At 52.3% G+C, this 27,605-nt stretch overlaps 15 protein-coding genes across 15 annotated transcripts in view; 8 read left to right on the top strand and 7 right to left on the bottom strand.

Annotated features, from left to right (window-relative positions):
* PPTG_22709 (hypothetical protein) overlaps positions 1–2,361 on the top strand; it is a gene marked incomplete at both ends in the record, with an annotated part of 4,805 nt that extends 2,444 nt beyond the window's left edge. The window contains 3 exons of the mRNA XM_008905830.1: positions 261–505; positions 573–1,246; positions 1,318–2,361. Coding sequence (XP_008904078.1) covers positions 261–505; positions 573–1,246; positions 1,318–2,361 — 1,963 coding nt within the window. The remainder of the gene's footprint in view (positions 1–260; positions 506–572; positions 1,247–1,317) is intronic.
* Positions 2,362–2,446: 85 nt separating this feature from the next.
* PPTG_22708 (hypothetical protein) lies at positions 2,447–3,339 on the top strand. The gene has a single exon (XM_008905829.1). The coding sequence runs from the start codon at positions 2,634–2,636 to the stop codon at positions 2,940–2,942; it is 309 nt and encodes a 102-aa protein (XP_008904077.1). The 5' UTR covers positions 2,447–2,633; the 3' UTR covers positions 2,943–3,339.
* A 784-nt stretch (positions 3,340–4,123) lies between these two features.
* PPTG_09920 (hypothetical protein) lies at positions 4,124–4,942 on the top strand (the record flags this gene model as incomplete). Its single annotated transcript, XM_008905710.1, has 1 exon — positions 4,124–4,942. The coding sequence occupies one exon, from the start codon at positions 4,124–4,126 to the stop codon at positions 4,940–4,942; it is 819 nt and encodes a 272-aa protein (XP_008903958.1).
* A 47-nt stretch (positions 4,943–4,989) lies between these two features.
* Positions 4,990–7,797, top strand: PPTG_09919 (potassium/sodium efflux P-type ATPase, fungal-type; the record flags this gene model as incomplete). Its single annotated transcript, XM_008905709.1, has 1 exon — positions 4,990–7,797. The coding sequence occupies one exon, from the start codon at positions 4,990–4,992 to the stop codon at positions 7,795–7,797; it is 2,808 nt and encodes a 935-aa protein (XP_008903957.1).
* A 50-nt stretch (positions 7,798–7,847) lies between these two features.
* On the bottom strand, positions 7,848–9,387 carry PPTG_09918 (hypothetical protein). The gene is made up of 5 exons (XM_008905708.1): positions 9,236–9,387; positions 9,066–9,146; positions 8,355–8,985; positions 8,189–8,292; positions 7,848–8,126 (listed from the first exon to the last, which is right to left on the bottom strand). The coding sequence occupies exons 1-5, from the start codon at positions 9,362–9,364 to the stop codon at positions 7,992–7,994; spliced, it is 1,080 nt and encodes a 359-aa protein (XP_008903956.1). The 5' UTR covers positions 9,365–9,387; the 3' UTR covers positions 7,848–7,991.
* A 243-nt stretch (positions 9,388–9,630) lies between these two features.
* PPTG_09917 (hypothetical protein) lies at positions 9,631–11,629 on the top strand (the record flags this gene model as incomplete). Its single annotated transcript, XM_008905707.1, has 1 exon — positions 9,631–11,629. One exon carries the CDS (start codon positions 9,631–9,633, stop codon positions 11,575–11,577), a length of 1,947 nt encoding a protein of 648 aa, XP_008903955.1. The 3' UTR covers positions 11,578–11,629.
* Positions 11,613–16,093, bottom strand: PPTG_09916 (hypothetical protein). Its single transcript, XM_008905706.1, has 5 exons — positions 15,883–16,093; positions 15,088–15,800; positions 14,916–15,017; positions 12,104–14,854; positions 11,613–12,037 (listed from the first exon to the last, which is right to left on the bottom strand). Exons 1-5 carry the CDS (start codon positions 16,043–16,045, stop codon positions 11,633–11,635), a joined length of 4,134 nt encoding a protein of 1,377 aa, XP_008903954.1. The 5' UTR covers positions 16,046–16,093; the 3' UTR covers positions 11,613–11,632.
* On the top strand, positions 15,902–16,695 carry PPTG_09915 (hypothetical protein). Its single transcript, XM_008905705.1, has 3 exons — positions 15,902–16,318; positions 16,386–16,451; positions 16,521–16,695. Exons 1-3 carry the CDS (start codon positions 16,160–16,162, stop codon positions 16,584–16,586), a joined length of 291 nt encoding a protein of 96 aa, XP_008903953.1. The 5' UTR covers positions 15,902–16,159; the 3' UTR covers positions 16,587–16,695.
* Positions 16,670–18,292, bottom strand: PPTG_09914 (hypothetical protein). Its single transcript, XM_008905704.1, has one exon. The coding sequence runs from the start codon at positions 18,241–18,243 to the stop codon at positions 16,720–16,722; it is 1,524 nt and encodes a 507-aa protein (XP_008903952.1). The 5' UTR covers positions 18,244–18,292; the 3' UTR covers positions 16,670–16,719.
* Positions 18,293–18,363: 71 nt separating this feature from the next.
* Positions 18,364–19,614, bottom strand: PPTG_09913 (hypothetical protein; the record flags this gene model as incomplete). Its single annotated transcript, XM_008905703.1, has 1 exon — positions 18,364–19,614. The coding sequence occupies one exon, from the start codon at positions 19,612–19,614 to the stop codon at positions 18,364–18,366; it is 1,251 nt and encodes a 416-aa protein (XP_008903951.1).
* Positions 19,615–19,998: 384 nt separating this feature from the next.
* PPTG_09912 (hypothetical protein) lies at positions 19,999–21,258 on the bottom strand (the record flags this gene model as incomplete). The annotated part of the gene is made up of 1 exon (XM_008905702.1): positions 19,999–21,258. One exon carries the CDS (start codon positions 21,256–21,258, stop codon positions 19,999–20,001), a length of 1,260 nt encoding a protein of 419 aa, XP_008903950.1.
* Positions 21,259–21,863: 605 nt separating this feature from the next.
* PPTG_09911 (hypothetical protein) lies at positions 21,864–22,960 on the bottom strand (the record flags this gene model as incomplete). Its single annotated transcript, XM_008905701.1, has 7 exons — positions 21,864–21,866; positions 21,941–22,228; positions 22,294–22,368; positions 22,430–22,484; positions 22,563–22,594; positions 22,673–22,834; positions 22,919–22,960. The coding sequence occupies 7 exons, from the start codon at positions 22,958–22,960 to the stop codon at positions 21,864–21,866; spliced, it is 657 nt and encodes a 218-aa protein (XP_008903949.1).
* Positions 22,961–23,215: 255 nt separating this feature from the next.
* On the top strand, positions 23,216–24,383 carry PPTG_09910 (hypothetical protein; the record flags this gene model as incomplete). Its single annotated transcript, XM_008905700.1, has 2 exons — positions 23,216–23,680; positions 23,751–24,383. The coding sequence occupies 2 exons, from the start codon at positions 23,216–23,218 to the stop codon at positions 24,381–24,383; spliced, it is 1,098 nt and encodes a 365-aa protein (XP_008903948.1).
* Positions 24,384–24,765: 382 nt separating this feature from the next.
* Positions 24,766–26,127, top strand: PPTG_09909 (hypothetical protein; the record flags this gene model as incomplete). Its single annotated transcript, XM_008905699.1, has 1 exon — positions 24,766–26,127. The coding sequence occupies one exon, from the start codon at positions 24,766–24,768 to the stop codon at positions 26,086–26,088; it is 1,323 nt and encodes a 440-aa protein (XP_008903947.1). The 3' UTR covers positions 26,089–26,127.
* Positions 26,128–26,168: 41 nt separating this feature from the next.
* Positions 26,169–27,488, bottom strand: PPTG_09908 (hypothetical protein; the record flags this gene model as incomplete). The annotated part of the gene is made up of 1 exon (XM_008905698.1): positions 26,169–27,488. The coding sequence occupies one exon, from the start codon at positions 27,486–27,488 to the stop codon at positions 26,169–26,171; it is 1,320 nt and encodes a 439-aa protein (XP_008903946.1).
* Between the last annotated feature and the right edge of the window lie 117 nt (positions 27,489–27,605).

Below are 27,605 nucleotides of genomic sequence, written 5' to 3'. Positions count from 1 at the left end.
AACGCCAGCAACGCCCTCGAGGCGTTGCAGAAGATTCGTACTTAGGTTTGTAAGCATCTTTTCGTTTGACGCCGTCTCATTTCTAATCGCTTCCTATTGCTGACATTCTCTTCGTACGCTGATTGGTCCTCTCTGAAAAGACCAATCAGAAGGTCAGAATTGAGTAAATATCTGATATAAAATAAGTTTGTGGACCACACTTTCACTGATAATGGCCAGCATTTGGAGATTTGTTTTCATACTGGAATCAAGTGAGTCAGCGCGAAGACGAACATGTCGACCCCCAAGGCGCGCAAGTCAATCAAGGTGGGGGGCAATGTGGGCGTGCTCACTGGCCGCCGCAACCGCCAGGAGACTATGCTGTCCATCCGCAAGGCCAAGAAGGAGGACGCCTACGCCACGCGCCGCAACCTTAAGGCCAACCACCCGCCGGCCGCCGCACAGACCGCGAGTCGCAAGGAGCTGCTGCTCAACCTGGCCTCGCGCTCCCAGGCGCTGCTACTCGGTGCGGCCAGCAATATATAATATTTATTTTGCCGCTATGTAATTAACCACGAATGACCTTGCTGTAGGCATCCAGCGGCCGGACGCTTTGACCAGACAAAAGTCCATGCGCGCCTTCGTGTACTTGCTGTCCAGTGGCGTACCCCCGCTATTCGACGAGAACGACTCGCAGCACGAAGGCCTGTGGAGAACTATCTTGGCCGCTCTACCCTCCTTTGTGGCCATCCTGAACGAGGACCTTCCAGACGCCAATGCTGTCCAGTTACACTCGGATGCCGCGTTCGCGCTGCGCTTCATCTCGTCCATGGACAAGGCCGACGCCGTGATCGCATCCGGCGCCGTCCCCAAGCTCGTGCAGCTCTTCCAGTCCGGCATCTCGGAGCTGCAGATCCAGGCCGCCTGGTGTCTCGGTAATATCGCGTCTGCCTCGGCCGAGTGTTGCGAGGAGATCGTCAATGTCTGTCCCCCCAGCATGGTGTTGCCCCACATCCGCATGGCCACGCCGTCCCTGCGACGTGCGGCCGTGTGGCTGCTGCGTAGTCTTGTGGAATTCCCAGAAGTTATGGAGAAGAGCGGCGTCATGGCACCAGACACGAAGCGAGAGATGATGGAGGTGCTGGCCAGTATCATCCTCCAGCTCTCAAACGAAAAGGTGAGCAACTTCGTATCGGCCAACGGCCAAGCAGGCGAGGCGATCAAGTTCAAGAAGGCAGCGGCCATCGCTCCGTGGCGGATCTTTGAGGTGCGTTTACTTGTTGTTGGGTCGTAAGGTATCAACATGAGTTGGCGCTAACCAAGCCTCTTCTGACGCAGATCAACACGGGCAAGCCGGCGCCGAACGATATCGCCGTCGTGCGCTTCGTACGCGAAGTGGATGAGACGACCGTGGAGGTCATGGATGTAGACGTGAACTTCGAGACTGGCGAGAACATGGTGTTCAAGGCAAAGAAAGCAGACATGCGTCCGCTGCAGGTTATGGACGATGCTATTGGAGAGGATGATGAACTGGAAGATGAAGAGAACGATCTATTGGATGAACAAGTGCTTACGCTCTGCGATAGCTGCTGGGCACTAGTGGAAATGACGCTGCACAACAGCGACGTTGTCGGTGGCATTGTCAGTGCCGGTCTGTGCCCGCGACTTGTGGAGCTGCTGTACATTTCCCAGAGCAGTATTATCCTCGCGCCGGTTCTAAGACTATTGGGCAACATTGTGTCTGCCGAGATCTCGTACTCCCAAGCCGTGATCGATGCGAAGCTCCTAGAAGTGATCCCCAGTGTCATGACCACAACCAGTCGTGCAGTGCGCGAGGAAGCGTGCTGGATGCTGTCCAATATTGCTGGCGGCCAGGAGGAACAGGTAGTTGCTATGATGAATGCTCCCGGTGTAATTAATGGACTGGTGGAGCAGATGTCGTGGGCAGAGTACGGCGTGAAGCGTGAGGCCACTTGGGCCATGTGCAACATCATCGTGCGAGCCAACGTCGAGTTCGTCAAGGAAGTCGTGCGTATGGGCGTCTTGCAGTCGTTCTGTCCGCTGCTGGACGAGTGGGAAGACCCGATGGTGGAGCTAGTTATTCTAGAGGCGATCGAGAGCTTGCTGCAGAAGGACCCGCAGGAAGGCCGCATAGCTGTTGAGGAGAGCGGGTGTCTGGCCAAGATAGAGGAGCTGTCTTATGACCAGAACGACGACGTGAGCGGCATGGCGTCGCAGCTGATAGACACGTGGTTCGACAACGAAGGCGACGAAGTGGACGCGACGTTAGCGCCGGCCGTCGTGGGGTCCGAACAGACCGGCGAGGCACTCAACTTCCAGCCCGTGCAGAGCGACGTCCAGTTCAACTTTAACCAGAGTTGATTGATAGCGAGTTCTCATTTTGATCTCACGGCTGCAAGCGACGATAAGTGGCGAAGAAAGCCGGTCGTACGCTGCTGTTCGTGAGTTAAGATACCCTTGTTTTCCGTCATTGTTGTCCATGTGAATTTCATTCGTGTTGAGCTCCTGCACTTCATGTGACGCGCGGAGAAATTCATTCCGGCCATGTTGGCTGACGGTTAGTCAGTCTGACGTAGCGCCGCGGTCTCGCACGGACTCTGCGCAGAGTACCACGTGCCGAGCGGAATCGTGGCATGATGTGTAAGCCGTACAAAGCAGCAGTCGCGGCGGCGCCTCGACCAGCCCTTGCGGCGATACGGAGCTGGGACGTGAGAGAGCGAGCCCGACGCCAGGGACTTCATGCATTCGTGGAGATAGGGCTCGTGAGTCATGCGCACATACGTTTTCCATTGGCGGCAAGCGGAGCAGACTGCATTGCCTCGAGGCCAAGGCACTGGGATGCTTGCCTCCAGAACCAGAGACGAAGGCGGTGGGAGACCCCACCTGCGAAAGATCAATCAAAAGATCGGCGGTCTCTTGCCGGAAGGTATGCATCGTGCTAGACTGTATGCTTCATTCGAACGGTATCGTATCGAAGCTGCAGCCGGCAGAGCATTCGTCGTAGCAGGACAATGCAGCAGCGCGGGTACTGGCGTCAATGTACAGTGGGATGCCATGTGAAGAGACCCATATCCACACTTGCAATCAGCTAGCCAACAAAGCAAACTACATGTACACGAATATTCAGGTGAACAAGGTTTCGTAACTGCGCAGCTTACGGCTCTCGTGTTCGTGCACAAAGTGCTCTTCGTCACCAGCAGCTTTGTCCAACTTGCAGAGTCGCTGTCCAATTGCCTGCTCGATTAAAAAACCGGATTAAAACGCAAAAACAGTACAACATACTTTAAAAGCTCACTTGAAACCCATGATAAAGAACAATAATTTTTCATAGTTAACAAAACAAGTCACGAAAACTCACTACTATGTAGTAAGCAAGAGCATAGAGTCTAAAGCCCGTGGCGAACGGTGTGATGGCGGCAATTCTTAATCGAGTATTTTTATTTTAATTGCTGCAGATGAGCTACTATCCGATAGTAGCCTACTATCCCAATGACACATGTTGCTGTAACCTGCAAAATTCACTCCACCTTTTAGACGCTTACATGAACTGAAACGAAAGAGGTGTACATGTACGTCCAGTAATCAGCAGTGAACGCTTGCACAGTACTGGGCACGTTGTTAATGGCCAAGTCTTCGCCTCACCTAGCAGTGAAACAATTAAAACAGATTTCCATTTCTCGGATCAATGGCAATCCTTTGCGTGATTCTCCATTATCCTGCTCACTATAAGCATGAGACCTTCGTACTCCGCAACGGAAGTTCCGCTAGCTTACGGAATGGATTTTGTCTGCATTTGCGTAACCAACAAAATAAAAGCCAAACACGCAACTGATCACTGATACAAAAGAATCTAAACTCATAAAAAATACAAGATTCGTTCATAAATAACAAACGGGCGACATCTTGGGGTTGATGAGTGTATTTGCCGTCCCGCGGGTAAACAGCATTGATTTGGGTTTTGTATGCCCAACGGTAATTATCAGCACCCTTCTACGAAAAGAATGCAGGTCTCATTGCCCTTGTCCGCAGCCCTTGTCATTCTGCAATTTGCTGCCTAGTGCGCACCCGCCTCCGTCGTCCGACCTTTCCAGCCCGCCAGCCAGCGTCGCCCTCCCCCCCTTGAATGGTTGACCCCCCAGACTTATATGGCCGAAACTCATGCGTGGACCCGAGCGAACTAAGGCGAGCGTCGTCTCAACAAGACGAGGCCGCGGCCGAGGAGATGCCGCCATCCTCTTCTTTCTCTTACGCTGCAGCGCACACTCCTAGAGCCAGCGCCGGCCGCGCCACGAGCGCAGAGAACAACAACCTACTACTGAACGACGATGACGTCGCTAGCGAACGATCTTCGCACCGCGACCGATTCCTGAGCGACGCTGAGCGTCTCGTAGCCATGGACCCGCGTAAGACCCGCGAATCCTTTGCCCAAGTCGACCACCGAGAGGACCAGTGGGCTTGGCATGAGAAGCCTGTGGCCACCATCCTGGAGGGCTTTGGAGTGGAACCCAAGCTCGGCCTGGACGCCGAGAACGCCAGCAAGCGCCTGGCCGAGAATGGCCCCAACTCTCTCAAGGCAGAGAAGAGAGTCCCCGTGTACATCATCTTCCTGTTGCAGTTCACCAACGTGATCATCGGTCTGCTGATGGCTGCAGCCCTGGCCTCCATCGCTCTACAAGAGTACGTGGAAGGCCTTGCCATCATCGCCATCGTGACGCTGAATGCTGTCATTGCTACGATCCAAGAGCGCAACGCCAGCAACGCCCTCGAGGCGTTGCAGAAGATGACGTCTCCGCAGTGCGTCGTACTGCGCGACGGCGGCCGCCAAGTCCAGATCCCGAGCGAGCAGCTCGTCACCGGAGATATCGTCGTGTTGACGACAGGAGACATTGTGCCGGCCGACATCCGTCTCATCCACAGCGCCGACTTCAAGGTCAACGATTGATCCTGACAGGCGAATCCGAAGATGTGCTCAAGAAATACGACGCCGACATGAGTCGCAGTGAAAAACTTACAGCTGACAACATGGTGTTCGCCTCCACTTCAGTGGCAACAGGCAACGCCACTGGAGTTGTCGTGGAAACAGGCATGAAGACTCGTGTGGGGTCCATTGCTGCTCTACTGCAGGGAGGAGGTGCGGACGGTTCCAAGCGCCCCAATTGCTGGCGTCGCTTTGTGGACAAATACTACCCGAAGATGACTCCTCTTCAAGAAAGCTTGCACAAATTGGGTGTGTTCATGGGCACAGTCGTGCTGGGCGTGTGTGTGATCGTCTTCATTGTCGGCATGGTGCGCGGTAACGCAGACCCAAAGAACCCGGAGCGGTCTGTCACGCTTTATGTGGTGATGATCGCCGTCTCCCTCGCTGTCAGTGCTGTACCTGAGGGTCTACCAATGGTCGTGACGATCTGTTTGTCCACCGGTACAGCCGACATGGTGAAGAAGAACGTCCTTGTTCGCAAACTTGCTGCCGTTGAGTCGCTGGGCGCTAGCTCAGTCATTTGTACGGACAAGACAGGCACGCTTACTGAAGGCAAGATGACGGCCGTCAAGATGTGGAGCGACTCGATTGTGTACGACATTACCGGCACGGGTTTCAACCCAACTGGTGACATTCTCCACAACGGAGTGAGCCAGCTTAAGGCTCCAGCCGTGTCTATCCCAGTGCGTACTACGTTGTTGTCAGCGGTGCTATGCAGCAACACGAGTTTACAGCAGGAGGAGAGCGAAACCGGAGCACCGATGTGGGTCCCGATGGGAAACTCGTCTGAAGCCCCACTGGTCGTTGCTGCCGCCAAAGCAGGAATCTGGCGCGAGGAAGTTATGAAGACGTACCCTCGAGTGGCAGAGGTGCCGTTCTCGTCTACAAGGAAGATGATGATTACTGTCAACGAGCTGCCTGCCGGTGAGCCACGCTTGGACATGCTCCAGCTTCCTGCCAAGACGATGATGGTTGCAAATGTGAAGGGAGCTCCCAACTACATTGCCAAGAATTGCACTCAACTGCTGCGTACTGACGGATCTGTCACGCCGATGCACGATCGCGAGCGTGAAAGTATCTTGGAGGCCGTTGATGCTCTATCTTCGCAAGCACTGCGCGTACTTGCTGTTGCAATTCGTCCGCTGGACAGAATGCCGTTTTCGGAGGACGAAGAAGATGTCGAAGCCAAGTTTGAGGCTCTTTGCGCGCCTCTTATCTTCGTCGGACTCGTTGCCTCCATTGATCCCCCTCGAGAGGGTGTGAAGGATGCCATTCACACGGCCCGTGAGGCTTCAATCCGGACTGTTATGATCACTGGTGACTACCTCAAGACGGCAGTGGCTATCGCTCGTGATATTGACCTGCTCCCTGTCGGCGCAGATGCCGAATCCCAAGCAGTGGATTGCGGCGTGTTGCGTCCCCGTCAGAACTTGTATCTGCCTGATGCTGAGCTGGATGAAATCACCAGTCAAGTGTCGGTGTTTGCCCGTGCGAAACCGGAAGACAAGATCGAGATCGTCAAATCTCTGCAGCGTCAAGGTCACGTTGCGGCTATGACCGGTGACGGTGTCAACGATGCACCGGCCCTAAAGGAAGCCGACATCGGTGTGGCCATGGGTATCGCTGGTACCGCCGTCGCGAAGGGTGCCTCGGATATGATCCTTACTGATGACAACTTCTGCAGCATCGTGTCCGCAGTCGAGAAGGGCCGAGAGATTTACGGCAACATCCAGCGCTTCGTGTGCTTCCTGTTATCGACCAACTTTGGCGAGATCACTCTGATTTTCACAGCTATCGCTGCCGGTATGCCCAATCCTTTGGAGCCACTGCAGATCCTGGTGCTCAACCTGTTTGCCGACGGTATGGCTGCTGTGGCGCTCAGTTTGGAGAAGGGAGATGGTACAGTTATGTCGGAACGCCCACGTCCCCGCTCGGAGCGCATCATCTTCGGTCGTCTGTGGGTCATTGTGCTGTCGAACGCCTTTTTGATCGCTTTTGGAGCTCTGATCGTGTTCACGTGTGGTCTCTACTGGAACTTTGAGAACATTTTCCTCGATGATATCACCGCCGGCATCGATACGGACCAGGGTGAAGAGGCCTACAGGAACGTAGTGTGTTCACGCTGGATGGGTCTGGGCAATGATCGCCAGGCATACAGCAATTGTGGAGCACGTTCGCTCAATGGCACGTACCTGTTCGACGAGAGTATTCGTTCACTGGACTACTACGAGAGCGATGACCTCCTGTGTTACGGTGGCGACTACGAGTGCGTGTCTGAAGGCACGTCACGCTCGCAGACGATGGCTTTCGTCTACATCACGACTATGGAGATGCTACGTGCCTACACCGCTCGCAGCTTCACCAAGTCTGTGTTCAAGGACATGTTCAGCAACAAGTGGATGCAGATGGCTGCTGTGGGCTCGTTGGCGTTGACTCTGTCAGTCACAAACATCCCTGTCATCAGCGACGATCTCTTCGGTTTCTCGCACATTGAATGGTACGAGTGGATGTTCTCGATGGTGTTCGCGCTGGTCATGGTGGCTTTCGGTGAGACGCTCAAGTTCATGTACCGCCGTCGTGACCGCAGCAAACTTCGCAAGGCTGCGGAAGACAACTACGCCGGAATGGTGGAGGAGATTCGCACGTTGCGCAACCACATCGAGCATCTCGAAACCAAATGGGAAACGGAGATGCACCAGCTCCGCATTCGCGTAGGCGACGAACCTGCTACTTTCTCCCCTGATGGTCAGTCGACGCTTACGTCTTCGTCGTCGTCCGGCTCGAGCGAGGAAAGATCGCTTTCGAAACCGCTACAGTAGCTGGTGCTGCGATCTCTTGTCTTCCTTTTGAGGAGAGAGATGCAAATGCATATTGTGCGTGTGGAAAATAGACAGGTAGTGATGATTAGTTGCGAGTCGTTGTCAGTAGTGAAGGCAAGCTAACAGTAATGGAATCTCCTGTTTGGATGGACTCGGTAAATTGCAAATGGGGCAACACTTTGCCTACGGTCTGATCACATGACGATGGTGCCAGGGTCGGGGATACTGGCTGAGATGGCCTTATGCGGCAGGATGAGGCCGCCGTTGATAAACTTTTCATCCTTCACCTGCACGTCTTCTCCGACGACGGTGATCCCCTCAATTCGGCACTAACAACACAACAAACATGTCAACGTTATGGTTACTTGCAGCAAAGACGAAGAGCGCGCACCCATCGGCCAATTGTGGAGCCCCATCCGATAATGCTCGACTGGATCCACGAGTTGGCGCGAACTGTCACGCCACGAAGCAGCGTCGTTCGGCTGAGTCGAACACCTGAAGACATCAACATAACCATCAGCTACTCATTCTTGAACTCGTATACCGTCAAACCTTACCGTCTTCAATAACGCATCCAGGGCCGACCACCACGTTGGGTCCAATCAGACATCCCTCTCCGATCACCGCCGTGGGGTCCACCATAACGTTACCGATAAACTTGGGGCCCGTGGACAGAGCATCCGCGTTCGTGCGTTCCACGTAGTCCAAGTGCAGACACATGCCCGAGAGGAAATCCTTAGGCTGGCCAATATCCATCCAGTAGCCTGGCAACACCATCGAGAAGAGGTTCCCCTCGGCTGCCATTTGTGGGAAAATCTCCTTCTCGATGGACGTCGGTCGCAACTGGATACGGTCCAGCACTTCTCGATTGAAAATGTAGATGCCGGCGTTGATCTTGTTGCCCACGTACTCCCTTGGTTTCTCCACGAAGCGTTGGATCTGTCCGTCAGCATTGGAGATCACCACGCCGTACTTCGACGGCTCGTCCACTCGGGTCACCATGATGGTGCCCTCAGCTCCGTGGGCCTTGTGGAAGTCCAGGAAATCCTGCAGTCGGTATTCGCAGATGACGTCGCTGTTGAACACGAAGAACGGATCTCCATCGTCCAGTAGCTCACGAGCCAATGCCAATGGCCCAGCAGTACCCAGGGGCTCTGTCTCATGGGAACACGAGATCTTGATATTGTACTGTAATTAGTTAATAGTAGTAGTGAACATGAGACCATCATTCCGACATGTTTCGTCCTTTTCGAAGCCATCAAGCCAACCTTCTTCTCCATGGACTCGAGCGCTGCCAGCATCACTTGCGGCTGATAGTTCACGGCAAGAATTACCTCCGTCACCCCCACCTGCAGAATAGGGCATCAAATTTTAGATTTTACTAGTAGACAATAAGGAGATTCTAATCGAAGATCTGCGTCTCTGGACGCCTACGTACCGCCACAAGCGCCTCGATCTGGTGCATTACAATGGACTTGTTGCAGAATTCCACCAGGGGCTTGGGGCACGACAGCGTGAGCGGCCGCAGCCGCGTGCCGAACCCTCCGACGAGGATCAGCGCCTTCATCTTATCGGGTCTTCGTCAAGAATGCATGCCAGATCTAGCTCATGTTAGGTACGAACTAGTGTACCACACACCAATTAACTAGTTAAAGACAACTTCAACTTCCCAACTTTAGCTTTCATTCCCATTGACGTGCCTCTCACCCCCGAGACCTGAGTCTATCACCGAAAATAGGCTCAAGAACCTTGATTCATGAGTGGCATGCAGCTTTACTCGGATATGGGTGGCGTTCCGGAGTTGCAATTGCTAATTGTCGCTGAAGAGCGACGATGGGGACCAAAACCGGAATTCTGGGTCTGGTCGTGCTGCTGGTGTCCCTAGCTCACGGATGTATCCACGACACAATTGATCATAAATTGGTTGGTGGTCATCAGCACTACGGAGACAACCACCCGTTCGACACTCGTAGACGGAAACTTACAGAGGAAGACTCGACCAACTTCCAGACGTACGAGTCTACCACCTCTGAGAATGCCTACCAACCAATTCGGATCACTCCATACTACGATGAAGCCACATTCAACATCCTATCAGAAGAGAAACGAGCTGTGCTGTATAAGGTTATACCCGACGCTATCAGTCGCTTTAACACCGCGTTGAAAGTCATCCCGGTACAAGGCAAACTGGCAGCGCAACACACGTGCAAGACGCAGTGGATGACGTCGCCCCCTATTTGCAAGACGTTCGTCGAGAACGAAAAGTGTCTCGAGATGCCTATTCCAAGCGAGCATTTCGGATCTACGCGATATTGCAACTCCTGCCCTAAAGAAGGCTGTGCAGGTGGAAGTTGTGATTACACCAATGCTCAGGGCGTTGCAAACACCGACTTCCTGCTGTATATCCGTGCCGCGACGACGAACTACTGCGGTTCTCGTACACTGGCTTACGCTTCATCGTGCCAGAAGGACCAGTATGATCGCCCCACCTTTGGTATGGCAAATTTCTGCCCCTCACAGATCAGTACAGCGCCTGAAGATTACGAGTCTCAAGTAGCGACTGCCATGCACGAAATGACGCACGCGCTCGGGTTTTCAGCGCAGTTCTTCCCCTACATGCGCTATCCTGACGGAACTCCACGCACACCGCGTGACTCCAGCGGGAGGCCACCAACGTACAAGACCGGAACGTGCCCCAATGGATCGCCTATCGACTACTACGTCGAGCCTAGCATCAATACAGTCAAGCATTTCATTGAACGAGGCCACGTCGTAGCGAAAATGGTGACTCCTAATGTAGCTGCATTCGTCAAGTCTCACTTCGGCTGTGACTCGCTGGCAGGAGCTGAAATCGAGCAACAAGACGACTCGGGATGCCTCGGATCGCACTGGGAAGAGCGAATATTCGAGCCCGAGTACATGACACCTGTCGACAGCTTCCGGAATGTTTTTAGCGCATTAACTCTCGCCTTTTTCGAGGATTCCGGTTGGTATCGCGCGAACTCGTCGACAGCCGAGCGCATGCATTTCGGAGAGAAGCGAGGGTGCGCTTTTGCCACTGAGAAGTGTATTAACCCAGGCACAGGTGAATCTGTTGCATCAGATCACTATTGCACGAGTAATGCCGCTGAAAGCTGCTCGGTTGATGCCTCGTCACGCTCGGTCTGCACACTTTCAAGTGGCCGAACCATCCCAGAGAACTATCGATATTTCGCTGGTGCACCTACAAAAGGTGGTGACGACTATGCAGACTTTTGTCCGATCAACGTTGGCTACACGTACGGAGACTGCAGCAACCCCACCAACCTCGTATTTCCTGGCTCAACCAAGATCAACATTTTAGGAGAATCCTACTGCCCCAACTGCAAGTGTACAGCTACGACACTCCGTAGTGCAGACTCGACCAATTGGATTGTCAACTCTCGTCGACAAACTGGATGCTACGCTATGCGTTGTTATGATAACGGTAGCAGAAATATTAGCAACAGTATCATCGAGTTTACGATTCCACGCAGTAAATCAGGTGACACTGTTCAAGTGAACTGCACAACAAAAGGTGAACAACTCTCGATCCCCGGATTCACTGGATACCTCACCTGTCCAGACCCGAGTATTATCTGCGACTCTGACGAGGCCTATAATTTCGTGGATGACACGGGGACCGGAGGAACCGGATCTGGTACTGCTAATCTACGCTCCACAAGTGCAGCAAACACTTTACACTCCGAGGCAACGTGGACTATTCTACTGGGATTGGTCATGACAGTTGCTTTCTTGTAGCGTATTTAAAGGTTTTGAAAAAAAAAAAAAGAAAGCTATTATTCTACTACTCAATCTATCTCGAAAGTTGAGTGAGGCGTTCATTGAAGAGCCAAGTGTTCATGAAGCTATGGTGGAAAATCAGTGCGTATTGCTCCAACTCGATAGCACCAATAGACAACAGTGGTTGGATCGGAGGCTCTGTTGTCTGCAGCTGTTGAAGCGTAAATGCCACGATAAACCGTGTTGGAGCGTCTGGGAATTTTTCGCGAAAGTGACTTTCACCTACGCGATGTGCTGACTCAAATGAGTCGGTGAGAGCAGCAGCACATTGTCTTGCTCTTGACAGCGTCACCAACCCGTCTACAAGATTAGCGCTCTGCTGGAACGCGGATTGTATCTCACTTTCTCTCTCGCGTAGATACGTCATGCGCTCCTTTATTTCTTCATCTTCATTTTCAGTAGGAGCTTGAACCAGAAGCTACGAAATCATTACATATACGAATCAGTAGCTGAGTTATTCTGTCAAAAGTAGTAGATTTCTTACCTCTCGAAGCCAAGAGGGCAGCACGGTTGACAGCTGCCAATTGCCAACCTGGCAGCAACTTAGTTGGTTTTCGCTAAGAAAAAGCGACTCAGGCTTTTCATCATCGCAGTTTCTATCTGTTTCAATCGGACCGCTCGATACGAAGTTGCATATCCCGTAAGAAGTTGAGTGTTCTGTAGGCTCCGTTTCCAATGCGTCCGTTTGGGTCTTCTTGCTGATTGCAAGTTGTACGTGAACCAGTTGGCTAGTTACGTCACTACGCAACTCCATGTCGGTGTCTTTACAAACAGCATCCGCGTCACTTGTGTCCGCGTCGGTACTCAAAGCCGCTGTAGCAGTAGGCGGTATATTTTGTACGAAAGAGTGGCGACACGTATAGCGTCCAAGTAGAGTTCCTTGTGTCAACAACACGCTTGGACGAAGGCCAGAAAGCGATTGTTGTAGTGGACCTACTACGTGCTGGAATAGCACTCGCGTGCTTGCGGTGGGTAAAATAGGAGACGCCTTGCTGGTTAGAGGGTCCTCGTTGTGTAAATTAGGGGACGTTGTGCTGGTTAGAGGGTCCGCGCTGAGTAAATTAGGGGACTCCGTGTTGGGAAGGGGTTCCTCGCTGGGTAAACTAGAGGGCGCCTTGTTGTCCCCGCTGGGTAAATTAGGGGACGTCGTGCTGGTAAGGTTGTCCTCGCTTGGTACATTAGCGGACACTGTGCTGTTAATCGGGCTCTCATTGCTGTAAATTTCACGAATCACCGAGCTAAAGCTCTGATAGCGACTGCCGCTAAGGAGAACAACCTGCTTCTTCACTTGCGATGTTGTCTCAGTGGCTTGATCATCGCGCTGCCAGTTGAAAAGTAGTTCAAGCAAGCATGCTGCGTCTTGTCGATAGAATCCAAACTTGCGACGGTACGAATGGTCCATGCTCGCTCTGCCCCTAAGATCTTTAAGAGATTCTTCAAATAGCGTCTCAGTTGATACCAACAGAAGTGTTGACAGCCTTGGTGTCGCCAGTAAACCTTTAAGCGCTGCCCAAGTGCATTCGTGGATACACGAGCCTCCTAGTTCCTGGATCGGAAGTATAAACAGCCCAAATGCCCCAAAACTGTGACAGAGAGGCTTTCGCCACCTCGCCTCGTCACCTTTTAGACGCTTTGAAGGCGGAAGAAGCAAATTTTGATACCGAATGTGGAATTTTGTCAGCAATTCTCGGACACTGACATTCTGCAGATCCTCACCGTCTTGATTGTTGGCTGGAAGTTGATCGTATTCATTCGTCAATATGAGATGTGCACCGTGTGCTAGACTTTCACGGACACCAGGGGCATTCCACGTGGCTCGATACATTTCTCGAAACCGACTAAGAATGATGGCAGTCGTCGAGTCTTCACTATCAATGGGTGGATTCGGTGAAACCACATTGTTGCTTGCATACACCAATGCCTCGTGGATGTGAACGTTGGATTCCGGGAAAAATTGGCCACCCAAGTGCACAGTCAAGTTGAGACCAACAAAAGGCATTTCCGCTGTATTCTCCGCAATTGTATGCCACAAATCTGGCATTTTATTGTCGTTCATCCCTGGAATTTGATATAGTTTGTTATCGTTGCATACCGCCACAACGTCGAATTGCTGTGGAGACTTGGCCACCGTAGTAAAACTAGCGAGATATTGCTCTGGATGTTGAATATTTTCAAAAAAAACTCGATAATAGTGACCCGATCGCAAATGTGTGATGAAAAATGAGTTGGCTTGATCAGCAAAAAAGCGCTGGAAGACACGACGACTCTCGTGTGTCAAAGGGTTCTCCACCAAGCACACAACGTCGGCATCTCTGTCGACTTCCAGCAGGATCACAGCACACCAATCATCTACCCATCCAACAACCGGGCCGATCAGAACTTTTGAGAGATTTTCACATTGCTGATCTTTGCCAACTCGGTTTATATTAACGATGTTGCTTTGGCCGCCCTCCAGTTTTAGTTCTAGGAAACATTTCTTGTTAATAACTTCTTCTAGGTGTTCGAACTCGAATCGATCGTGGAGAAGTCCTCTCCTCTTTGGAACCATTAATTTGTGAGGTATGGCGGAAATCGCTCCGATAGTAACTTGTTCCGCTTCAGTTCGTAACTTTAAGTCTTTCACACGCATCCTGGCAAAGCAACGCACTGGATTCGCACCACCAAGCACAACAAATTTTCGATTAGGTTGCTGAACTTTCCAGTCAAATAACATGGACAAAAGACGAGTTTGTGCTGCACTATTCGCACTCCATGAAGTTTCAACTTCGCCAGATAGAGCATCAACGGAAAGTTTTGCTTCCAGCTCAGCGTCGTCTATGAGTGGGGACTCCGAACAAACCAATAGTAGTTGAATAGTAGCGTTCTCCAGAGTTTCCTCAACGAATTTCCACTGTACGTTACTCAGCAGTTCGTTTTCACGCGCCTGAGATCCACCAGGCTCCAATCGGCTGCTACGTAAGTCCAATACGAGAATACCAATACCCCCCACTTCGAATAGAAACTCTTCTCCTCGTTGAGGAGCTAAAAGCTGATTGAAACTCACCAATTGCTTCTCCAGTTTTAATTTTTCAGCTTCCAAAGCTCGAAGATTTTTCTCCACTCGTCTCGCGCCGTCAATGTCGTGTCGCTTCTTCTGCACTTCCAGCTCCTCGGCAGTTTTAGGGATTTGATTCGACAGCGTGAAGATTTGAGCTGTAGAGGCCAAAGCTTTCTCAGCTATGACTATCATTTCAGCCTAAATTTCATAACAATTTAAGGTCGTATTCTAGATGTTTAAAGGTTAAAAGCGTTCTTACCTCACGTTCGACGAGCCGCTTATAGTCATCATCCCAAAGCTGCCGTTGGTATTCATGGTAAAGCCGTCGAGCGCATCGCGTGACAGTTCGAATGATTTGCATCTACACACGACAAATAAAGTAACGTTAACAAGTTTATTAAGATTTACGAGTAATCACGTTAGTTCATTACCCGTAGCGTCGGCTGTTTGTGGTCAATGTAGAACTCATCGCGCGTTGTAAATCGCGGGTAAATATCAGCGTCATTCCACATCATGAGGTTGCTGGCATTCGCGAGTACGAATTTCATATTAGGTGCTAGTGTCCATTGCGATCTGTACGCTGATCGAAGTATATCCATGGCCTTTGCCTCCATCATCGACCAGTCTGTTGCATTATATGTCAAGCCTCCTCCATGGAGTAAAAGCGTCTGCACCGCGCTGTCGAACATCCGGTCCATCGCGACTTGTCCTCCCAGATGCAGTACGATTTTTGACTCGCTCTGCTCCACCCGCTCCCGAATATCCTTCCACAAAGCCGTTTCTCCGCTTTCAAGATCGTACACATTATCCCCACTCACAACCACGACGTTCAACTTGTTCCCGTGCTCTAGACTCTGAGTCTGAAAGCTCGCTCGATGCGTCTCGACGTCCTCCTTTCGAACTCCCCCAAATGTCACTGTATAGTATTTACCCGGTACCAACCGATCGAATACGAAGACAGCAGGTTTGTTTGCTTCACATTGCACTGAAACTCGATACTGTGGCACCTCTACCATGGAATTCGTGGCAGCATCTAGCGTTGATAAATGAGCCGTCACAACTGCAAGTCGATTCACTTCCAGAAGCACTCGAGCGCATTGGAATTCCACTTTACCCACTACGGGGCCTAAAACCACCTTCACATCTACGAAACAATGCAAAAACAATTAAGAATGCGGTTTTTACACACAGTTTAAGTTAAGAAAAAAAAAGAGTAAGTGGAATACCCTCTCGAGTGCTAATTATCACATTATCGAGTGAAATTTGACCGGGGTGAAGCACGGGTGGAGGTCGACAACGCACACTTAGTGCCTCTAAGGATCTATGCATGTCCGCCAGCTCCTCCTTCAGCCTCACGGGCTCCGTCTCGCCGCTCGCAGCATTCCCCATGATGATGATACAAATCTAATGGCGACTCTACGTTGAAGTGGGTTTATTGTGAATTTTGTGTTGTGTGAGACACATCATGTACGGTGCTGGTGAATTTCGTGCGAATTGTTGATTATGGTGCTGCTCGACAAGAGGAAGGAGGTGCTGCGACTGTACCGCGAGATCCTGCGCACCACGCGCATGTTCCCGCACCGCAACGAACAGGGCCAGCTCTGGTCAGACGTGCTGCACAAGAATGCGCGTATGGAGATAGAGCAAAACCGCTACGAGACGGTAGAGTCCCCACGTTGAGCAAATTTGACAATATAAGCCCTAATGTTATATTCAAATTTTGTATTAGGACGGCGAGACCATCTCCAAGCGCATTCTTTTCGGCTGGAAGTGTCTGCAAGAAGTTCAGGAAAAGGTAGCAGGGCTATAACGTAATGTGTCGGTCATTCCTTAATTTATTTTCTTGATGCTTATTTCCTTTCAGATGATGGAGAAACAGCAAGAACTGTCGACCATGGCATCAAACCCAGACACTGACAAGAAACAGTAAACAAGTAGGAACAAACTTGGACCATGACAACAGAAACTGGAGATAATCGCCAACTTGAAATTGTTGAAACAATATCAACTTTACTTTTATGTTGTGACGATTCATGAAATGCTTGATGCTTCTATTGAAAAAATCACAATAGAGGCATGAAATGCTGGTTACTACTGAACTCGAGGTACAGCGTGAAGAGCACGTGCAGCGACTCGTATACGTTCTTGTGTACAGGAATGTCGAGCAGGGCGCAGATGACCCTAACGTATTGCTCCAGTCCCATGTCCAGATCTGCACCAGGTAGTGTTGTCTTGCTCAGAAGCTCCTCAAACTCTTCCGGCCACACCTGCATGAGGCTCTCGATGTCGGGCATCGTCTTGGTATAGTGAACTTGAGGAGGTGGTTTCGTGCGATGCAGATCGGCAATGGATTTAATCCAGCGGTCGATTTCTCGCGGAGATTTTTCAGCGTTCTCGATGCTTCGGACAACAATGTCACCATGCTTCTTCTTGGACGTAGAGCGGAGCTGTAAGTCTAGCACGGTGGCGTCCGACTGAGTCAGACTGGGTTCGTCCAGCATTTTTAGCCCCAATTGATCCGGTTGACCATCAGGACGCGGTACCTTTAAGAAGGCGTCCATATCACCCACTGCTGGGATATATTCTGGAATGAAACACTTGAGTCTGGTCTCCAATTCGATCTCTTGAGCCTTGAAGCGGCCAATGTACTGAAAGAGTTCTCGAATCTCATGTGAGACCTTTAAGTGAGCATAGTCACTCTCCTTGTATCCTCCAGCGTTGGCCATCATCGCTGCATGGTTCGAGCTTCCAGTACTCGTAGTCGTATCGGCGTTGCCAGTATGTGGAGCAGTGGATGAAGTTGCATGCGAGGTTGACTGGGACTCCTCCCCTTCATCGTCATCCTCATCGTCGTCATCGTCACTCTCCGATTCATCCGAGGAGCTCGCTGATTCCTGTGCAGGCTTTCGTGCTGGCTCAGGGCGTTTCTCGGGCATCGCAACAGCAGGTTTTGGGGCTGGAGTTGGGGTTTCCACTGCGGTTTTCTTCGCCTCACTTGGTGACTGGTGTGCAGCCGATGATGGATTGATTTTTTGTCGAGCTTTGGGACTCGGCTGGCCGTTGGTGTCAACACTATCGCCTGAGTCACTGAGATCTACTTCTTCATCGAACGGTTTGTTCTTCATCTCGTTGCCCACTGGATTCGAAGTAGGGGCACTACTTTTAGCAGTAGCCCCCATAGATGCACCCGAAGGCTTATCCGTGATCGTTTTATGTGGACTTTCAACCTCTTGAACACTCTCGGACAACTCCAATGCTTCGTCGAAAGGTTGGTTCTTCAGAGTTCTACCTCCTCCAGCCTGTTTCTTGGGCGAATTCGGGTCTTCGGACAAGATGCTGCCTTCCGACTCGCTCAAATCCACCGCTTCGTCGAAAGGTTGGTTCATTAAGGTGCGTTCCGATCCCCCGGTCTTGACACCATCGGAGGGTTTGGCACCGGCAGCTTTGGCATTCTTACGGTCGTCTTCTGACTCGGACATGTCTTCTTCGCTGGAATCCTCGTCCTCTTCGCTTCCACTATCGGAAATGTCTTCGTCGCTGTCATCCTTACCGGAATCGTCATCATGCTTGGCCTCTCGCTTCGACATGGTTGATATATCTCCTCAGTGGTTAACAGTTGAGCTCTGTAGCGTTTGGATCTCGTTACTGCTTAAGGTCGCGTCTGTTCAACATGTAAACAATTTAAAGAATTATCTTGCAGATTATTGTTAGTTAGATCTAGCCGTTAGAAAGTGTTTAGCTGCGAATGTTGCTAGATTCTGGACACCCACTTGGGCGTATGGGAGGACGAACGTGGGGAAAATGGAGAAGACGTGCGGCATATCCTCGTGTACATCGATCTCCCAGTTCGTGACGCCATCAGATTTAGCTTTAGCTGCTAGACGAGCACCGTGCTGGAAGATATAGTCAAGTTTACCAGTTTGTAGGAAAACCGGTGGGAGACCGTGGAGATCGCATTGGGCCGAGGAAGCGTCTTCCCACTTGCTTGGATCAGCGTAGCTTGGATGGTAGGCGGAGCTGAATGCTTTACACATTTCACGCGCTAGGAAACAGCCCGGGGCATCAGGTTCATCACCCGATAGGTCGACGGCTGGAGAGATTAACATGGCAGCAAGGGGTAAATTTTCTGGGTGGGATTCACGCAAACGAAGTAGTATCGACATGACGAGGCCTCCACCGGCACTGTCGCCTGCGAGGATGATCTGCGACGGCGAGAGGTTTTCGTGCTTTAGCAGGTAGTTCTCGTACAGTGTCACGGCATCCTCCGGTTGAGTGGGAAAACAGTACTCTGGGGCTTTACGGTAGTTCCCCAGAAGGAGGTCAACGTTGAGACCTTCGGTGGTCAACTTACTCAACTCCTTTTCGATCGTGGAGGCTAACACAGCACCGAGTGAGATGTAGAGTCTCGGGCTGAGCACTGCGAAGCCTCCACCATGCATGTAGAGCACCACCAAACGTTTGGCTTTATTCTGACGCCGTTGCTTGTTGTAAAGCCACACGTGCTCCAATCCGTTGAAGTGTACAGCCTCAAGGCTTCGATTGAGTTGGCAACAAGAAAACCAGCCGAGAATCGAGCCCACTACGTCACTTTGAGCTCGAATCCACTGCGCGTGCTTCTGAGTCGCCATCCGTTCACCGAACGACTCGGTACACACGCTGATCATCGAGTGGAGAAGTTCAAAGCGCAACGACCAATTTGGGAATTTGATAGTGCAACGTCGTATCGCAAACTGCACGAACGTCTTAAATGCCGTGACGATGATGCGTTGGAGCAGTATAACCGATTCCCATGGAGTCCGACACATGCCCATAAAGAGGAAATGGATCACCGCCACTGTGATCGCACCACCAGAAGCCATGAGCAGTAAATGCAGCTGGTTGCTCTCCATGAACACACCCTGCAGCAGAACTGCCAGCAAAACCAGAGCTGCTTGGTGTCGGGTCTTGAATGCGATCATGGTTGGCTTCAACTTGAACTGCTTGGATACCAATCGAAGAATGCGCTCCATGCCATGCTATGGTTCAACTCACGCCTGTCCGTTCCAGAAGACCCTGACGCTTGACAAGGGCTCCACGTATCTACTAGATACCAATGCGATGATATGCTTTGGTGACGCTGGTGCCGTAGACGGAAAAACACATAGATCGGTATGCTATGGCTGGATATTATCATAATGCGCTGGAAAATATGTGAAGCTCGCAACTATTCATGAATGAGCTTCTTCCTATCGAAGTCATAAGTGCATTCTTCATACTGTACAGATCCTAATCTTGCGCTTTGCAACAGCCAGCTCCAAGTGAGTCAAAGTTCCGATGCCATGAATCACTAGCAAAATCTCCGTCTAGCAAGCAGTCGTGGCTCGACCTTTGTGGAAGGTAGTCCTCCTCGGGTACGCAATCGCAACTGCCCGTAGTGTCGGTGCCTTCGGTTTTGGTCGTTCCGTTACCATTTCTGATGGATCCTCTTGCTCCTCGCTGGATGAGGTTGCGGTGGACGCATCAGACGACGTCGACACGGAGGTCGTCTCGACAACGGGCTTTAAATTGCCGGTCGACGGTATGTGAACAAGTGAGAAGAGCGTGGCGCCACTGACACGACGCTTGCCACGCTTGAATAGGACTTGCTTCGGGAGTAATACCCCACACTCTGGGAGATTTTCTTCCTCGTAGAGGAACGCCTTGCTCTCACGCGGTGAAGGCTTGGCCTCCACAACTTCTTGAAACTTGACATTCTTTCTGGACGGATCGTAACTTGTTTTCGCCTTCTTCGCCACGTCTTGGATATGTACAACTTTCGTCTCCTGAACCTTCGCAACTTTCTTGTCCGGACTATCGAACGTTTTCGCTGGAGACCGTACCCTTTTGTCAGTAGGGATGACTGTGTATTCTTCTGCTGCGATGGTCTTTACGTCGTCGTTGGAGTGCAAACTACTGTAATGGTCGTCCTTATAGAGCAGGTGCAGTATCCGATACGGTGGCGGCGCCAGGTTGTGCTTGTCTACATCTTCGTTCGTTACTCGGAGTCTGCGAACGGGGCCTGTGTGTACTACAATGTGAATGTTGAAGAGTCTGGCCGCTGCGTACAGCTCCAAATGGCCGCCCCACTCGCCGTCCTCGTGCATACGGGCACAGTAGTCGTCCACTTGTTCGCCGTCTACGAAAGGTTGGAAATGCTTTTCTTCTCTCTCGATGAAATCCACAAGCCGTCGTCGAATATCCTGGTGGAACAGCTCGTTGTTGTAGAGCTGGTCGCTTATAGCTCGGAACAGGCAGTTGCCGTCCTTACCAATAGGAACGACAGTCCACCCGAGCGCTGAATAGTGCTGTTCTACCTGTTCGTTGCTGGTCCAAGGCGCATCTCGCTCCACGCCGCAGTGTGACGAGCCGTATTCAACCCGCGGGACGTACGAACAGCCCGACTCGGATCTCTGTTTGGTCTTCTGGAGCTGCTCGTCCACTGCCTGTGCTGCAGCCGCGGCAACCAGATCGTCCCCACTGTTGTCGGTCTTTGAGCTAAACCAGAAACGAACCCCTTTATGAGACCGTTTGGTGCTCTTTGAAGACGACCGAAGGCTGAATCGAGAGCTCAGTCTCGTTGTCATGGTCGGTCCTAGATATTACAGTGCCGTGGTGAATTCACAAATGGATGAAAACCCCAGCTCACGTCCCGATACGGTAGTGGCAGAGGTAGCCGGCAGTTCCGTATCAGCTGGCGACGGGATCCATACAGTCGCACATAACGCCCGTACCCTCTCAACGAACGCCATAACCGTTTGTGGAGTGCAATTGACCAGCCGATCGTAGGGCCTTGATGCATGGGATGCCGACACTTAGTCACGACCTCGTAGACGCCATGCTCAATTGGCGCAACAGAAGACGAAGCTACTTTAGTAAAGACGGCAAAGTCCTCGGCCAATCGAGATCGAGCTTCAACTGGAACCAGATCATTTATTTCTGACTCTACGATCGATTATTTCGTCGTCGATACCTTGCGAGCAACGCTTTTTGCTGCCTTCTCGGCCTTGCGGAGCTGACGCTGTTCTTTCTTGCTCAGGGTTTTGCCGGCTGCTACCTGTAATTGTTTACCGAGCCTACTTGCCAGACTGTCGACCTCGGCGTCTGGTGTATCTGTAGGTATGTTTGGAACGACACGCTGCTCCGGCTGGCCGTCACTTGTGGATTCCGACGCAGAAGCGTGCGTCTGCCATCACTGCAAGATCAAGGACGGAAATCCAACGCAAACACTTAGTAACCGTGCGAAAATCCGCCAAGAACAGCACGCACCTTTGCGAAGTCCTCGGGGCGAAAGCCGTCCCAATTGAGCTCGATTGAAACCGGCAGACTGTCTGGATCCACGGGGTCTTTTAAGGCTCGCACGCTGTCGTAGTGATCTTCGCCGTGGTAGGCCACGTGAACGAACCGCGTGGGTTTGAGACGGTCGCACTCAATCACCATGATCCGTGCGCTTGGCTGGTCTTGATGGACGACAACGTACACTTGAAACAACCGAGCCGCAGCGTACAGCTCCTGGTTGCCGCCCCACGTGCCATCTTCCCGCATTCGCTCACAGTACTGCACCACAATAGAAACACGTGAGCATCTTAAACCCCTGCACCCGTCCTCTATCCGTCCACAACCTTCTCGAACTTCTCCTCGTCTTCCATGAACGGCTCAAAGTCGTCACGATGCTGTTCCAAGTAGCTCACGATTTTCTTACATAAGGCAGCACATCAGACTCTATCGACCAGCTTCTGGCCACTTTTAAAGGCCCACCTTTCGAACCTCCTCGTGCTGATGCTGATCTCCGTAAAGCTGGTCACCTAGTGCGCTACAGAACGTGACAAGCGGCACCTGCAATCCGTGACACCTACGCACTCTACATACAGCCACTGTCACTTTGACCTACCGGAAGAGGCAATTACCGTCAGCCTCCACTTCCTGCAGACGAAATGCAATGCGTGACAACGTGTCAGCTGCAAGAAATTGGAGACCGTGGACAGTAGCCGCTATTCCTACATGTAATTTACAGCCGACATCTACTAGTTGCCTCCGCATGAGCTCGATGGCGCCATCGTCCACTACATAGGACGCACTCTTCTGCTTCTTCTTAGGCTTAGCCTTTGTCTTCGCCACGACATCATCCAGTCGTTTGCCTGTGGCAGCCTCAAAAATCACTTTCTGCACGTGACACAATGGAGATAAATCCACAAGACACCAGTGTACAGAGTGCGCCGACTACTACGCAACACCGATGACTCGTACCGGAGCTTTCTTGGCCAGCTTCTTGACGACCTTGCGTCCCATATTTCGCGCGGTATTCGCTCGCAACCTACAATCCAGGTCTACCTACAAGCTATAAACTTCCCAAATTGACAACCTATAGATCATCAGATTTGGTTAAGTATACACAACTATTTTGACCAATCAGCATTCCCAATAAGCGCATGCTCCTTCGCCAGTCAAAGGCAGTGTTCAACTTCACGCAGCATGGTTGAGACCCGCCGGACGTCGCGCCGTCTCCAGGCCAAGGCCACCGGTACCAGCCCATCGCCGTCTCCTATGAGCTCGCCCGTTGGTCGCGTCCCCATAAGGAAATCGCGTCGCACACCGTCGCCGCGCAGCCGTGCCAAGAAGGCGCAGGACGAGACAGAGACTGCGAAGCAGGAGGAGGCGCAGGACGAGATAGAGACTGCAAAGCAGGAGGAGGCGCAGGAGATCCCCGTCGTGACGGACGAGGAGGAAAAGGAGACACAGGTGGAGACGACGGGACAGGCGACACGAGTGGAAGCCATTGAGGTTGGACAGGCAGCGGAGAAGGATGCTGCAGCTCCAGAGGAGGAGGAAGAGGAGATCATACTGCTGGATGATAACGAAGATGCACAGGAGAACCAGTTGGAAGTCGTTGAGACTGAGCAGGAAGAAGATAAAGTCGAAGCTCCGGTGGAAATTGAAGAGGAGGAGATTATGCTCCTGGATGATGTCGAAGAGGAGGAAGAAGACGATGATGAAGATATCGACCAATACGTACGTCATGCAGCTTTGAAATTAGATAACGGTGTCTTGTGCTGACGTTTTTTTGTGTTTCTTGTTGCAGGCTTCAATTGCTGCGTCGGGTTTGAACCTGTCTACAAAGTCTGCAGCCTCTACTTCTGCTGTCTCTGCAAAGCCGTCGGCGGCTTCAGTACTGAAGCGGCGGCTGGTGCCGAACCAGTTGGACAGCGGCGCCTCGCAGTACCAGGAGTTCTTCAACTTTGCAGGCTCGAAGCGCTCGCAGGCAGCGACGTTGCGTGCCGACGCGCGCGCTGCAGAGGAGGCCAAGGTGCTTGCAGCGGGTCAGAAGGCCGTGGCGCACTCGGACAGGCAACGCGCCGAGTCCCAATACAAAAAGTCGGCTGGACGTCGGTGGTTCAACTTCGAGTCGGAGGAGATGACGGATGACGCGCGCCGCGACTTCGCCTTGCTGCGTATGCGTAACTACCTGGACCCGAAGAAGTTCTACAAGACCTCGGACCATACACGCGCGCTGCCCAAACACTTCCAGATGGGTGTGGTGATCGAGGGCGCGCACGAGTTCCACTCGGCTCGCCTGACCAAGAAACAGCGCCGTAAAACCTTCACGGACGAGATCATGGCGGACGAGGCCATCGTACAGTACACGAACCGCGTGGCCGGCAACATCCAGAAGGCACGCAGTAACCAGGGCCGTAAGAAGAGACGACGCAACTAGAAAACGACCGTCTCGACCGAGCAATATAGATTTCAATGCATTCCCTCATCAGTTCTTGACCTCAAGTCGGTTGGAAACGGGCAACCGTTTGAAGATTGTTCACGATCGAATCATCGATGGGTTAGTTTACGGTGTCTGCCTCGTTAAAGATTTGAAGGTGCCGGCGTGAAGCATGTTGCGCTCTCAAAAGGGCCTCATAGTTGAACAGGAGTGCCTGGAAACACTTCAAAACACCGCGTCACGCGAGCTGTGTTCGGACGCTACAGCGACTGTGGTGCTTGGTATCCATCCGACTTCAACGTCCGCACCGGAACAGGTGCATTCGAGTTGAGGTGAGACTTTCTACTTGACGCTCATTCTCAACTTTGCAAGTAGGCCCGAAATGGTCGCGTTAACGCAGCAAATGAAGCTGAGAGCTCAATGGGCCATGCTGAGGCGGATCTGGGCTGACCCGGACCGACGGCGTTTGATCGTGCGTCTGCTGTTCAGCGGTGTGACGGGAGCTCTGACGGTGGCGATTCTAAACGAGACTTTCAAGGGCATGTGCAGTACACCGTGGGAAGCTGTGCGCTTAATGGTGCGCTTGGTCGCCATCGTCTGCTCAACCATCGTCGGATTCGTGGCGCGAGGTTGCAAGCCTAAATTCAAGAGCTGGACGCTTAGCTTTGAGGTCCTGCGAGCTGTCATCCGAGAATGTACTCGACCTCCTCATGGTGTGCGCATGGTGGTCAATGCCAAGCACGCGCGTTTGATCCGTTCACAGAGTGCTGCGTTTGGTACCGCTCTCGGATGGTTCGCTTGTCGACAGTACGGCCGGCTTCTCGAACCAGTACACGCCAACGGACTGGAGCATGTGTGGCTCCGATCCACTGCTGTATCAACGCCTACGACTAAACGGTTCGTAGTGCTCTACGTCCACGGCGGTGGTTTCGCAGTCATGAGTCCGAGACTCTACATCTCGTTTGGAGCGACCCTCGCCGCCGCCATCGAGAAGGAGCTCCATCAACAACTTGGTACCAGCGAATCTGTTCAAGTCGACGTCTTCCTCGGTAACTACCGCAAGGCACCGGAGCACTGCTTCCCTACGCCTCCTGAAGATACCGTCGCTGCGTACAAGCATCTGCTCCATACAGAGGGTATCCCTCCAGAGCAGATCATCCTTGCCGGTGACAGTGCTGGTGGCGGTCTGGTGATGTCAACTTTGCTAAGAATGCGAGACACCAGCAGAGCGCACTTGCCTCTTGCTGCCATCCTAATCTGCCCCGCCGTTGATCTGTCGGAGATTGAAACCCATGGCGACTCCGAAGTGAAGTCAGCGCATTGCATTCTGTCACCGGAGATGATCGCAGCTGGACGACGAGGATACCACACGACGGCGTCGGACCCGACGACGTGGGCGGACGCATCGTCCGTTCACTGCGATCTGCGTGGACTTCCCCCCGTGTTTGTCCAAGCTGCAAGCCTCGACTACATCTATCAGCACTCCATCGGACTGGCTCAAAAGGCAGAAGCTGATGGAGTGACCAACTGGGAGCTGGACGTTCATGAGGACCTGCCGCATGTGTTCGCTATTTTTCCGTCCTACGTGCTGCCGTACGCACAGATCGGCGTGCAGAGGGCGGCAGCGTTCGCAGCTAAGCACTTCGCCAAAGCTTCTAGTGGTGATAACACTACGAACGAGAACGTAGTTGCATCGGCAGCTTAGTTGTTTCGATCGTATGAAGAAGTAATGACAACTTCAACGTGTATGTAAGTAAGGTTACATGTAGTTCACATTGCAGCTTTCTATGCTGCCATAGCGGCGGGGTTGAAGCCGCTGTTGGTCTTCAACGTCGGACGTAGTTGTCGGACGATAAATGCTGCTGTCTTTTGGATAGCCACGTCGGCGTGCGGTAAGAACCACGCTGGGAAAATGGGGAAGACGTGGGGCATGCCCTTGTGTAGGTCGTATTCCCAGTTAGTGACACCGTCCGCATTAGACTTGGCCACCAAGCGCACCGCGTGCTGGTGAATACTGTCAAGATCTCCGGTCTGTACGAACACCGGCGGCAGATTGCGGAGGTCACAGTGGACGGATGAGGCATCGCCCCACTTGCTGGGGTCCTCGATCGACGGGTGATACGCTTTCAACACTGCGTTGCAGCATTCCGGTGTTAGAATGCAGTTCGAGGACGGAAGCTCATCGCCCGTGAGGTCGACGTAGGGACACAGGAGAGCAGCACACAACGGGAGGAAGTGAGGCTTGGTACGGCGTTCTCTTAGCATCGCCGACATGATTAGCCCGGCACCGGCACTATCACCGGCGAGAACAACTTGAGACGGGTCCAAGTTTTCATGGTACAACAAGTGTTCGTAAACCTTGACGATGTCTTGAGGTTGAGTCGGATAGCTGTACTTAGGCACCTTGCGATAGTTCGCCAGGAAAATCTCCACGTGCATCTTGCTGGCCGCCTCCGGTCCAAGTTGACGGACCAGTTCCTTCTCGATGAAGCTGCACAAGGCGTTGCTGAAGTGGATGTACAGCCTTGGACTCATGATAGCGAAGCCACCTCCGTGTGCGTACAGCACTACGAGTCTCTTGGTGTTGGGCTTCCGAGGCATCTGAGACCGCAGCCAGATATGCTCCAGCCCATTGATCTTCACCGGTTCATAGCGTTTGCCTGCCCTACGACAGGCTTTGCGACCCCAAAACGTGCCAAACCACTCGCTCTGCTCACGGACGATGGACGCGTAGCTCTCGTCTCCCAGTACACGCTCACCGTACAATTCCATCCCCACACGAATGAAAATGCGGAACAGCTCGAATCTCAGCGTCCACTGCGGGAAAATGGGCTTGAAACCTCGAGCGATGAACTGCAGCACGGTCTTGGCAAAGGCGTACAGCAGACTACCAAGCAAGTAGGCGCCCTCCAACGGGTCCTTGCACAGTCCACGCATCGCAATGTGCAGCACCTTGACCACGACTGCGGCGCCGGCACCACCGAACAGCAACAGCATGAGCTTATAGCGCTGGTGAGCATCGGATAGTACCAACACCAAGGCGGTGCTCACCGCCCAAGGTGTCGCCTTGAGCACGGACGGCAGGCGACTGGCCTTGGCGAGCATGGTTGCGTTGCTGGAGATTTTCGGAGCTGAAAGATGTCGCGGGGATCTCGCACAAATGCAAATGAGCCCGTCAGCCCCTCGCCTCCATTGGCCTTGGCTGCGAGCGAGCCTTGGGCC

This window comes from Phytophthora parasitica (genome assembly GCF_000247585.1).
Source record: "Phytophthora parasitica INRA-310 unplaced genomic scaffold supercont2.21, whole genome shotgun sequence".
NCBI classification, from domain to species: domain Eukaryota; phylum Oomycota; class Peronosporomycetes; order Peronosporales; family Peronosporaceae; genus Phytophthora; species Phytophthora nicotianae.
The sequence above is the reverse complement of the archived record's forward strand: the minus strand, read 5'-3'. Positions and strand labels throughout refer to the sequence as shown.

Coding starts and splice junctions, on each gene's coding strand:
- PPTG_22708 (XM_008905829.1), top strand. CDS start 2,634: ATGATGTGTAAGCCGTACAAAGCAGCAGTCGCGGCGGCGCCTCGACCA.
- PPTG_09918 (XM_008905708.1), bottom strand. CDS start 9,364: ATGAAGGCGCTGATCCTCGTCGGAGGGTTCGGCACGCGGCTGCGGCCG. Junction 9,147..9,235: donor AGATCGAGGCGCTTGTGGCG/GTACGTAGGCGT, acceptor CCTATTCTGCAG/GTGGGGGTGACGGAGGTAAT. Junction 8,986..9,065: donor TCGAGTCCATGGAGAAGAAG/GTTGGCTTGATG, acceptor AACTAATTACAG/TACAATATCAAGATCTCGTG.
- PPTG_09916 (XM_008905706.1), bottom strand. CDS start 16,045: ATGGGGAATGCTGCGAGCGGCGAGACGGAGCCCGTGAGGCTGAAGGAG. Junction 14,855..14,915: donor AGCGGCTCGTCGAACGTGAG/GTAAGAACGCTT, acceptor TATGAAATTTAG/GCTGAAATGATAGTCATAGC. Junction 12,038..12,103: donor TGCCCTCTTGGCTTCGAGAG/GTAAGAAATCTA, acceptor ATGATTTCGTAG/CTTCTGGTTCAAGCTCCTAC.
- PPTG_09915 (XM_008905705.1), top strand. CDS start 16,160: ATGGTGCTGCTCGACAAGAGGAAGGAGGTGCTGCGACTGTACCGCGAG. Junction 16,319..16,385: donor AGCAAAACCGCTACGAGACG/GTAGAGTCCCCA, acceptor ATTTTGTATTAG/GACGGCGAGACCATCTCCAA. Junction 16,452..16,520: donor TGCAAGAAGTTCAGGAAAAG/GTAGCAGGGCTA, acceptor ATTTCCTTTCAG/ATGATGGAGAAACAGCAAGA.
- PPTG_09914 (XM_008905704.1), bottom strand. CDS start 18,243: ATGTCGAAGCGAGAGGCCAAGCATGATGACGATTCCGGTAAGGATGAC.